The 12,740-nt window shown below is 45.8% G+C and overlaps 1 protein-coding gene across 1 annotated transcript in view; it reads left to right on the forward strand.

Annotated features, from left to right (window-relative positions):
- LOC311226187 (E3 ubiquitin-protein ligase SH3RF3-like) overlaps window positions 1-12,740 on the forward strand; it is a gene marked incomplete at its 3' end in the record, with an annotated part of 637,874 nt that overhangs the window by 444,187 nt on the left and 180,947 nt on the right. Inside the window, exons 4-5 of the mRNA XM_084311562.1 lie at window positions 5,871-6,185; window positions 6,431-6,546. Coding sequence (XP_084167688.1) covers window positions 5,871-6,185; window positions 6,431-6,546 — 431 coding nt within the window. The remainder of the gene's footprint in view (window positions 1-5,870; window positions 6,186-6,430; window positions 6,547-12,740) is intronic.

Consider the following 12,740-nt stretch of genomic DNA (forward strand, 5'->3'; position numbering starts at 1 on the left):
AGCCGTGTAGCAATATATGCCCATTCAAAATTGGGAACACCCAGACCACCCTCACGTTTACTGTGAAATATAATGTTGCATGTTGTGTGTGTGTTGAGGCCAGTCCATTGTCTCACTAGGTGTACGGTTTTATCAGTCAAATCATGTAGTGATTTTCATGGAATATGTACATTGGAGAACAGATGTTGTACTTTGGCCAGTGCCATTCCTCTGATTGCCTCAAGTTTCATGATGAGTGGAAGTGGTGATGCATGAATTAAATCAAGTCTGCTGGTGTATTCAGAGATGATTTCATCTACCTGTTCTTTCCACTCACCTGCCACATTAAACTTGTGATCCAGGTATGTGTATGTCTGATGACGTGAATAGACTGTAATGGGTTTATTGCCAATTGTGAATGCAGGTATTGTGTCTGTGTTTGAGTGATTCCAACGGTTTCCCCCACTCCGCCTTTCATAAAACACTGCAAATTTTTTTATCCTTAACCTCCTTATCCTTAATGTCTACACGGAGACAGTGCTGGACTATGTTTGTACTTTGGTGGAAGAAACAATCCCCACTACCAAAATGAGAGTTTACCCAAATCAAAAACCCTGGCTAGACAAATCCGTCCGTAAAGCTCTGAGAGAGCGCACCAAAGCATACAACGACGGCCTAGTGGTAGGCAACATGAATGACCACAAGGTGGCGCGATACAACGTAAGGAGGACAGTGACAGAGGCCAAACGGCGCTACAGGGATAAAATTGAACTCCAGTTTGAACAAGCTGACTCTAGAGCTATGTGGCAGGGGCTCAAAACGATGACAGACTACAAAGGCGCCTCCCTCAAACTGAACAGTGACATCTCCTTAGCAAATGACCTCAATACCTTCTATGCGAGGTTTGATGCTGGTAATAACAACACCAGCCCACAAGCCACGGCAATGGGGGGGGGGGGTCTGCTGCTGATGGAGACTCAGTATTCAGGGTAACAGAGCATGAGGTGAGGCGGACCTTTAAAAAAGTGAATATCAGGAAGGCAGCAGGTCCGGACGGCATCCCCGGCCGCGTCCTAAAAGTCTGTGCCGACCAACTAGCCCCGGTATTCACTGACATATTTAACCTGTCCTTAGAACAGGCTGTCATCCCCACCTGCCTGAAGAAGTCCACTATTATCCCTGTACCCAAAAAATCCAAGCCTGCTTGCCTCAACGACTACCGCCCTGTAGCTCTCACCTCCATAGCCATGAAGTGCTTTGAGAAGCTAGTAAAGGGCTACATCTGCTCCTCCCTCCCCATCAACATGTACCCCCTGCAATTTGCATACCGCCCCAACAGGTCCACGGAGGACGCCATAGCCCATGTGCTGCACACAGCAGCATCACACCTGGACAAGAGGCAGGGGAACTATGTGAGAATGCTATTCATCGACTACAGCTCGACATTCAATACCATAGTCCCCTCCATACTCATAGCCAAGCTCAGGGACCTGGGCTTGAACTATGACCTCTGCCAGTGGGTCCTGGACTTCCTGACGGGCAGACCCCAGGTGGTGAGAGCAGGCAACTGCACCTCCTCATCCATCACCCTCAACATAGGGGCCCCCCAGGGCTGTGTTCTGAGTCCCCTCCTCTACTCCCTGTACACACACGACTGTGTGGCTCAGCGGAGTAGCAATACAATCATCAAATTTGCTGACGACACAGTGGTGGTGGGCCTGATCTCTGCCAACGACGAGAGGGCCTACCTGGAAGAGGTCAAGGTCCTGGCGGGATGGTGCCAGGAAAACAGCCTCTCCCTGAACGTCAGCAAAACAAAGGAGATGATTGTGGACATCAGGAGGTCGGGGGTCAGGAATTCAGCCCCCTCAGCATCGACGGGGCACCGGTTGAGAGAGTCAACAGCTTTAAGTACCTCGGAGCCTACATATCCGAGGACTTGACATGGACCACACACATTGACAGTGTTGTGAAGAAGGCACGACAACGCCTCTACTTCCTCAGGCGCCTAAGGAAGTTCCAAGTCAGTCAGAAGATCCTTAAGAACTTCTACTCATGTACAATAGAGAGCATCCTGACTGGCAACATCACCTCCTGGTTTGGGAATAGCACTGCACAAGACCGAAGCAGACTACAAAGAGTGACACGTTCAGCCGAACGCACAATTGGAGGGGGGCTCCCCACCCTCCAGAACATTTACAACAAGCGTTGCAGGGGCAAGGCTAAGAGAATCATTAAAGACTCCAGTCACCCGAACAACTGCCTCTTTGAACTGCTGCGGTCAGGCAAGCGATACCGGAGTCTCAAGGCGAGCACAGAAAGACTCAGAAGAAGCTTCTATCCCCAGGCCATCAGGCTGCTAAACGAACAATGAACACTACACAACAACAACCATCAAACGCACATAGCACACACATCCACACGCACACACTCACTTTAAACAAACACACTGTAGCACCCACCCCACACACTTTATAGCACACACTCACTTTAAACAAACACACTGTAGCACCCACTCCCCACACTTTATATTTATTGATGAAGGATTGCACTACAACTCGTACACCTTACTGTAAATTGTACCTAAATTGTACCTCATCCCATTTCTGCTTTGCACTATATAGTACTGTACATTAGTACACTGCATAGTATTGTATATTATATGGTAACTCAGTTACGTCTATCCTGCATCGAACATTGTACATATTTCCATACTGAACACTGTGACCTCTTTTTCTACTTTTCTACTTCTAAATTACATGCTATACTATGTTATTTGATACTATCTTGTCTAGCACAGTCTCTGGAGCGTAACAGTAAGAAGCATTTTGTATGAAAGTATTCTGTACTTCTGTATGACAACTATTAAAGAAACTTGAAACTAATCCAGACCACTCCAAAAAGGAGTCGGTTCTGGAGAGCATGGTATTTATTTCAGCCGCATGATATGAATGATCGTCTGCATACCCCTGTGCGGGGTTAGGGGAAATTACATTAGCGGGGGCACACATACAGAGCCACTTCAACCACTGGTTTATTGCTATAACAAAATTAACAGCGCTCCACGGACAACCAGCCTTAACACCAACTTGGAGAGGGATGGGGTCTGTGAGCTGTTTACCACAGATAACCTGTATAAAGGAACCACAATACACGTTTTTGACAATGTCAATATAAACCTGGGGCAGATGTATTTCCTCAAGAGCTGTAATCATAACATTGTGTGCTAAAGTTCCAAACGCATCACGGAAGTCCAGAAAAACAGCAAAGTATTCACTAGAATACACACACACACACACACACACACACACACACACACACACACACACACACACACACACACACACACACACACACACACACACACACACACACACACACACACACACACACACACACACACACACACACACACACACACACTAACTGCAGAGGCAACCATGCAAGGTGCTAACCTGCTCATTGGGAGCAATTAGGGGTTCAGTGTCTTGCTCATGGACACTTTGACACACTGCCGGGAAGAGCCGGATTCAGATACACAAATACATATATACATGTATACATAATGCATGTATCCACTGTATATACACTTACGTACACAAATACACGAAAGGAGTGTGCAAGAATCATTTTGTCGGTTCCAAGACAATAGCTTAAATATCAGACCTTGGGAGGGCCAAGGGCCTACAGCCCCAACCCCGGTGTCACCCTCTCTCCCTCAGTGTGGTGTTGGCCTGCACCATGAGAGCACGCTCCTCTTTAGCCAAGCTCATTTCACCTCTCTATTTGTATTTGATCCATGTGTTTTTATGAATACATCTATTTAAATTTTTCCACACACAATTGATGGATCCTTCTCTAAGGATAAACCTTTTCTTTTTTGTTGTTTTTCTTTTCTTTTCCTCTATTTTCGTTGGCCTCCTTGCGCAGGCAGCACAGTCCTGTAACAAGGAGCCCAGGAGAGAGGTCTAGACATGCAAAAGGGAAGCTTACCTTGGGGTGAGGTGTTTGTGTATCTGCACTGGTTTTGTGTACGTGTGTGACAGAGCCAAGAAAAAGAGAGGGATGGAGAGAGAGAGAGAGAGGGATGGAGAGAGAGAGAGAGAGAGAGAGAGAGAGAGAGAGAGAGAGAGAGAGAGAGAGAGAGAGAGAGAGAGAGAGAGAGGGAGAGGGAGAGGGAGAGGGAGAGGGAGAGAGAGGGGGACAGGGGGACAGGGAGAGAGAGAGGGGGGAGAGGGACAGGGGGGGAGGGAGAGATAGAGGGAGAGAGAGAGAGAGAGAGAGAGAGAGAGAGAGAGGGGGGGAGAGGGACAGGGGGGGAGGGAGAGATAGAGGGAGAGAGAGAGAGAGAGAGAGAGATAGGGGGGAGGGAGCGTAACATTTAGAAAGTCTCTCATGACTTACTGTACTAAATGATGATTGTGTGCTGCTGGTTTGAGCTGCTGCCAACCAGAACAAGTGATCTCAGAGGAAAGGATGCAAACACACACTGGGTCTGCCAGGAAACAGAACGGCTGTGTGTGTGTGTGTGTGTGTGTGTGTGTGTGTGTGTGTGTGTGTGTGTGTGTGTGTGTGTGCGTGTGTGTGCGCGTGAAAGAGAGAGAAAGAAGAAACATTGTTGTGACTGTTGCTCAAATGTAAACCACAGAGAATAGAGGCCTTGTACAGAATATTCATGTGGTTATATTTCTTTCAACATGGCTGCCTGTAACCGTTTCAAAAGAAAATGCCTAATTTATCTGCAGTGGTAGAGTATGTAAAACACTGAGAAAGAATGATGGTACTGTTCCACTGTAACTTGCATACCAGACCCGGTAAATAAGACACCAAATTATAAAATTTCTGTTGATATATTCCCATATGAACACATAGCAACCATTGATTTGCACATTTGTGTGTCATTGTTTCTTCCAACATTGAGGACAAATGGGCATCCAAAACATTCTGTGAAAGACTTCTATTGAAAGCTTACCCCTCTTCTCCTCTGTGTTCTCTGTTGTTCTCTTCCCCTGTTTCCTTTCCTCTCCTCTCCTCTCCTGGCCTCCTCTCTCATCTCCTCCCCTCCTATCTCCTCTCTTGTCCTCTCTCCTCTACTTCTCTATCCTCCCCTCTCCTCTCATTTCATACACTCTCCTCTCCTCCCCTCTCCTGTCCTCTTCTCTCCTCTCCTCCCCTCTCCTATCCTACTATCTCCTCTCCTCCCCTCCTCTCCTGTCCTACTCTCTCCTCTCCTCCCCTCCTCTCCTGTCTGCTTCTCTCCTCCCCTCCTCTCCCCTCTCATGTCATACTCTCCTCTCCTCCCCTCCCCTCTCCTCTCCTGTCCTCTTCTCTCCTCTCCTCTCATGTCATTCTCTCTCCTCTCCTCCCCTCTCCTGTCCTCTTCTCTCCTCTCCTCCCCTCTCCTCTCCTGTCATACTCTCTCCTCTCCTCTCCTGTCCTCTTCTCTCCTCTCCTCCCCTCTCCTGTCCTACTCTCTCATCTCCTCCCCTCTCCTCTCCTGTCCTCTTCTCTCCTCTCCTCCCCTCTCCTGTCCTACTCTCTCCTCTCCTCCCCTCTCCTCTCCTGTCCTCTTCTCTCCTCTCCTCCCCTCTCCTGTCCTACTCTCTTCTCTCCTCCCCTCTCCTCTCCTGTCCTCTTCTCTCCTCTCCTCCCCTCTCCTGTCCTACTCTCTCCTCTCCTCCCCTCTCCTCTCCTGTCCTCTTCTTTCCTCCCCTCTCATCTCATGTCATACTCTCTCCTCTCCTCCCCTCTCCTGTCCTCTTCTCTCCTCTCCTTTCCTGTCCTACTCTCCTCTCCCCCTCTCCTCTCCTCCCCTCTCCTCTCCTGTCCGCCTCTCTCCTCTCCTCCACTCTCCTCTCCTGCTCTCCTCTCTCCCCTCTTCTCCCATCCAGTTAAACGAAACAGCCAAGCAGTTGATGGAGATCGACAAGCCCATGGCAACCCTCGTGACCGGCCCCAGCTCCAGCTCGGAGCCCGTACCGTTGGGCCCCTGCACTCCTGGCCTCTCCCCTGGCCCCTCCCCGTCCAATGGGAATGGTGCTGGCCACAGGCAAGGGGAGGGGAAGAAAAATGCGAAGAAGCGCCATTCGTTCACGGCGCTTTCAGTCAGCCAGAGGGCGGCGCAGCTCAACAACAGACACAGTATGGAGATCTCACATCCTATTCTCATCAGCTCCTCAGACCCCAGGGCTGCCTCACGCATCCAGGTACACCCCCCCCCCCCCCACACACACAAACGCATGCATGCACACACACACCCCCCCCCCACGTACATACATACAGTATACACATACACACATATATATACACACAGAACACAAACAAATGCAGCCCCCCATGTCAGTACAGCTTCAAAATGCATTATATTCAGACCACCTGTACACACATATCACATATTGTTTTGTAAAACATTACTCATTTCTCTGGTGTTTGTGTGCGTGTTTGTGTCCAGGATGCATCTCCCCCAGGCACCTCCCCTTCCTCAGTGGGGGTGCTGGTTCCCCCCAGAGTGGCATCAGTGACCTCAGAGCTGCTGGCACACGCCAAGGTCCAGCTGCCACTCAACATGTAAGCCATCAGCCATGACACCAACTAACACTAAAACTATCAAAGGTTATTATAGTTAACTAACACTAACACAAACACTAAAACTATCAAAGGTTATTATAGTTAACTAATACAAGCACAAACAAATAAAATGTAAACAAACAAATATACTTAAATATTTTGTAAACTGAAATAAAGAGAAAAACTAGAAAAATTACTTTATTGTGTACTTAAATATATGCAGAAAATATCACATTTGTCAACATGGCAAGGACGAGTTGGCATTAGTGCATAATGTTCATTGAGACTGGGATGTCTACAGGACTGTGAGTCAGTTGACTTGAATGAAAACTTTATTTAACAGATTGCAGAATGGGTACAATACAGTACGGCTCAATACACACAATTGTTAAGGGGATGCAGACCAGAGAAAGACGTTTGTCTTGTTTACATCAGGGTCCCCCCTTTTTAATTCATAGTGACATACACAACATTTATGTCATAGGGACATACATGACATACAGGTATGTATCCGGCTTCAACATGGACGGTCGCATTTTACATAGCTCCCGTAACCAACGCAACAGATCAACAACAAAAAAGTACTTTGCGCATTTTCTACTTTCCCTCCTGTGGATTATGGATTTGTACCTGAATTCACAACTCAAGCAGCAACACCAGACAGAAGTGGAGGGTAGCGAAAACGCAAATCAGCAGTCCCATTGCGACTTCTACTTGTTAACGGGCATGGAGAGGAAACATCCAGCTTTCGGAGCCACGACCATCCACACAGTACTTACTGCAAATCGAGTGGCTTTTATGACACACTTGATGGGTGTTTAGCTGGGGTGGAGGGGGTAGAAAAAATTCTTATTGGGGACTGGAACACGGATATGCTGCGTAAATCAGCACCCGTCTTCAAGGCCTTCAGTAGATTTTCTGATCTGCACGGTTTCAGCCAGCTAATCACCCAACCCACAAGGGTATGCGATTCGACAACAAACCACCATTGACCTCATTTTGACCTCTGACAAGTCAATGATCTCCAATAAAGGGGTGATAGCATGCGGGTTAAGTGATCATTATATGATTTTCTGTACCCGCAAAAAGCTAAAACAGAAGGCCGGCTGTCACAAAACAGTCACATCTAGAGACCTCAAAACGTACTCTAGAGAGGCCTTTAACCTAGAACTGGGAAGCTTGGACTGGTCAGATGAACTCAGTGGTACACAGGTTGAAGAAACATGGCTTGGATTCAAAACCAAATTCACAGCAATACTCAACAACATGGCACCCATAAGAACCACCAGGGTTAAAAATCTCGCTGAGGCATGGATGCACACTGAAATACTGGCCGCTATGAAAACCAGAGACAAAAAATGCTCTGAACTTCATAAAAGTCAGACAAAGCTTTCCAAAAGCTCAAACAGTGAACTCCAAGCCCACGTGGTTGAACAAAAAATCCAAAGAAACAGACTAAGAAATGACGTAAACACCATGATCAGAACCGCAAAAAGAAATTTCATCAACGACAAAACTGAGGAAAACAAAAACAAACCCCGCGAACTTTGGAAATTACTCAATAATCAACTAGGCTGCAGTAAAAAACTTAAAACCAGATTCTCAAACATAAACATAAAGACGGACAACACGCTCATCACAGACAAGCTGGATGTAGCCAATTACTTAAACATCTTCTTCACAAACATAGCCACAACACTGGTAAACAAACTACCCTCCCACTCAGGGCATTATGGGGTAGAACACATAGTAGCATACTACAAAAACCTAGGGGTCCACAAAGACGACTTCAAACTTGAAATGGTAACAACCGATGAGGTACTCAAAAAATTGAGCGCCCTCCAACCTAACAAGGCCACTGGCCATGACAACATCCCCTCCAAATTCCTCAGAGACGCAGCAGCCGCCATCACCCCAGTCATCACACACATAATAAACCTCTCTATAAAACAGGGGCACGTCCCCAAGGACTTCAAAATTGCGAGAGTGACCCCTCTACACAAAAAGGGCAGCAAATTAGACCCAGGCAACTACCGCCCTGTTTCTATTCTTACCTCCATCTCGAAAGTCATGGAGAAAATAGTCTACGAACAGGTCGAAAAGTACCTGGCGGAAAAAAATCTAATCTACGAATTCCAATCTGGCTTCAGAACGTCCCACTCCACTGACACATGCCTCCTCTATTTGAACGACCACATCAAACAAGAGGTGGACGCGGGCAAATACTGCGGCATGGTCATGCTGGACCTACAAAAGGCCTTCAACACTGTCAATCACTCCATTCTAATGGACAAGCTAAAAGCAATTGGTTTTGATAGCTTATCAGTGAGCTGGATGCAATCCTACCTGGAGGGGAAAGAACATATGGTAGAGGTAAATGGTACTCTACCCCCCCCCTCACAGTGAGCTGTGGTGTTCCACAAGGAAGCATACTAGGACCGCTACTCTTCCTAATTTATGCAAATGACATGTCGTCAGCCTGTGACTGCAACTTGTTCCTGTTTGCGGACGACTCAGCCCTGCTGGTCTTTGACAAGAACAAATTGCAGGCTGAAAAAACCCTCAGCACGGAACTAGGCAAAATCTGCATATGGCTCGCTGATAACAAACTATCATTACACATGGGCAAAACAGAGTCCATTCTCTTCGGTTCAAATAACAAACTCAGCAAGACCGACGGATTCTCAGTTACAGTGGGTGACAATATTGTCACAAGGAAAGACGAAATTACCTACCTGGGTTCCATCCTAGAGGCAAATCTTTCCTGTGACAAAATGGCATCCAATGTAATACAAAAAGTCAACCAACGAACTAGATTCTTGTACCGGATCTCCTCTCTGGTAAACAAGAATACCCTGAAGACTCTGGCAGGAGCACTCATTCAAGGGTACTATGACTATGCGTGCACCTCATGGTACCAAAGCACCTCAAAGGCGCTTAAAACAAAATTACAAACATCACAAAACAAACTGGTCAGACTACTACTTGACCTGAACCCCAGAACCCACCTCACCCCTGCCCACTTTGCCAACCTAGGATGGCTTAGAGTAGACGACAGAGTACAGCAACTTGCAATGGGCCTGGTCTACAAGATACACTATACGACCGGGGTGCCCATGTACATGTCAAAATACTTCCCAAAGGTCAGTGAATACCACAACCACTACACCAGAGGAAGCTCAACAAATCATGTTAAACCCAGATTCGGCTCAAACAAGGGACTAAACACGTTTCGCAATTATGCCACAACAATGTGGAACGCCCTACCCAAAGCTGTAAAGTAATGTGAATCCCTGCCCACATTCAAAACCGCTCTTAAAGAGCACCTACGGGAGGCTGCAATTCGAAACTGGCCACCGTAAATGCCCAAAACCCCCACTACCTCCTAATAGACAGTCTCCTCCCCACCGCATGTAAATATTCCCTCCCCGCCGTATGTATATTTCCCTCCCACCCACCCACCCCCTCCTAATGTACAGTCCCCTCCCCATCATATGTATATACTCTGTCAGGATCTAGGGGTAACAGTACTGTATATTTGAATACCGCTTATGTCACAAATGTATCAGTACTAAATACCTATATATGTACCTATGCCATAAATGTCATGTATGTTGTGTATGTCATAAATGTCTATATTAATTGAAAATGGGGGACCCTGATGGAAACAAGACAAACGTCTTTCTCAGGTCTGCATCCCCTTAACAATTGTGTGTATTGAGCCGTACTGTATTGTACCCATTCTGCAATCTGTTAAATAAAGTTTTTCATTCATTCATAGTACTATTACATTTGTGACATATACAATATGCAAATATACAGTACTGTTACCCATAGATCCTGACAGAATATATACATATGATGGGGAGGAGACTGTACATTAGGAGGGGGTGGGTGGGTGGGAGAGAAATATACATACGGTGGGGAGAGAATATATACATACGGTGGGGAGGAGACTGTACATTAGGACGGGTGGGAGAGAAATATACATACGGTGGGGAGAGAATATATACATGCAGTGGGGAGGAGACTGTCTAAAGTGTTGTGTTTGTATTATACAATACATATTCTAAACTAACTGTTACGACCCCTGTGGGTCTAAGGGTAAAGGGCTGTAACATAACAGTTGGTTGAAATAAATGGACCAGGTTTGTAAACACAAGGATATTTATTGGTAAATGCAAAGGAAGCACATGTAGCTCAAGGGTGAGCTAAGGCCAAAACAACAAACAAACACCTCTATTCTTCAAATCAACCAACCTAATCTATGGTAAAACAAATGACATTACCTAAACTACCCTTACCTAACCAAAACAGGAGAAAACCATATCCAAATGAAATGGCAGCTCACCCATCTGTGCTTCCTGAAAAGAGAGAAAAAACACATTAATGATACATACCAGAATGGAAAACATATAACAAAACAATCTATAGCTAACAATGCTCTCTCTGTGGCCATACACACACAAAGGCAATGCCACTAATACCAAGGCCAATAAACAAATGCAATATTTAACAAAGTTCAATGTCACAAAATCACACTAGGCCTAGCCTCATGCCAGAGAGAGAGAGTGACTGAAGTGAGCAGCCATGTTTTAACAGGGTGTGGTGATCCATGATTGGGTGGTGGGTGATGGTTATTGATTGGGTCTTGGAGTCTTGAAACCCATCCACCAATCGGTGCTGTGCTGCTATGTAGTCCACCAATGGAAGGGCAGGCATAGCAGGGACCAATGGTGGAGGACAGGTTCTGGCTGGAGGGAGGAAACAAAATGGAGAACAAGACACACTGGGGAAGCACATACCTTGGGATGTAACACTAACAAAAAAAAAAGTTTAAATAAAAACGATATCCAATAATACAAAAAAACGATCCTGCTGTCTGCAGCGCTGCCATCTCCTTGTTTACAATGGAAAGGGCACGTTCCTAACAGCTCTGAGATTTCAGTGAGCTGGCTGTTTAATTAAGTCCAATCCCAATTCCCTTCCCTTGGCTCTACCGCTAGTCTTGGAGTGCCCTCGGCTGGGTAGTGGCACTTCAGAATGGAGCTACAATGGGAAGGGGTTGAAATATTTACTTAAGAAATGGGACATGCCATTTGTTACGTCATCAGTAGTCAAATAAAGGACTTGCATTTCTGTAGTGATACAAGTACTGTACGTATCAGCTTATATATTTTTAGAAACCTACACAGTGTAGTTATATAATAATGATAGGCCTACATATGTATGTATCAAACACAGCACTTTATTTACAGCGTATTTTGAGATTACGTTATTTGTGTGCCTACAATAAAAAAGAAGAAGACATTTTTACTGAAATGTAGTGGAACTGAAATAAGAGAAAAAGCCACACAATTTAGTATTTTTCCTCATTATCTCTGCAACAGCTGCGAGTTACAAAACACGACCGGATCTCCATAACCGGACCGGTCACTCCTTACTGATATTCTACGCCCCCGGCTGGGGAGAAAAGGAGTCCAGAATGAGGAGCGTTACCACTCGGTTCCTCCAGTGTCCGCCACCAAAAGATACTTGAACCCTTTTTCTTGATTTGGAGCAGTGGAAATAGTTTGAACAGGTATTTTGAACATGAACGTATTTCCTGAAATCCATCCCACACATCAGACCAAAACGAAATAAACCATGTGCATGTCTCCCCTCTCTACTTGCCATTTCCCCACATGGAATGCACCTGATTGGATAAACACTAAACGCGCTGTTAGTGGGCAGTCCATGGTTCTCTGCTCCCGTTTTCAAAAAGAAAATGGTGCCTTGTTTGCTTGTCAACGCTCTCTTCTTTTTACCTGAGCTGGTTTGAGCGTTCCCTATGTTTTTAGTGGTGCTCTACATATTGTTTTGGTGGTGCTCTAGTGGCTGAAACTACTTAGTATGCCTTTAAGCAATAGAACATAAGAGTGTGTTATATTAAATAACATCATGTTTGTGGCCACATGCAAGTAGCCTACCGTAGATCATCAAAGCTGTGATGTTATTTACTACAACACACAACCTTGAGTGTTATATTGCTTTTATTTTTTATCAAGTTAGCAAGTTTTGATGAAGAGTTAATTCAGCTCTGTATGAATGTGTTGCTGAGCAACTCCTAGCCACGATGTGGTGTAAATCAGCCGGCCAATCAGATTGCTGGATTAGAACCAACTGTTAGCCTGATTAAACTATTTGAACAGTAC

The sequence above is a fragment of the Notolepis coatsorum genome (assembly GCF_963971535.1).
Source record: "Notolepis coatsorum genome assembly, chromosome: 3".
Classification (NCBI taxonomy): Eukaryota; Metazoa; Chordata; class Actinopteri; order Aulopiformes; family Paralepididae; genus Notolepis; species Notolepis coatsorum.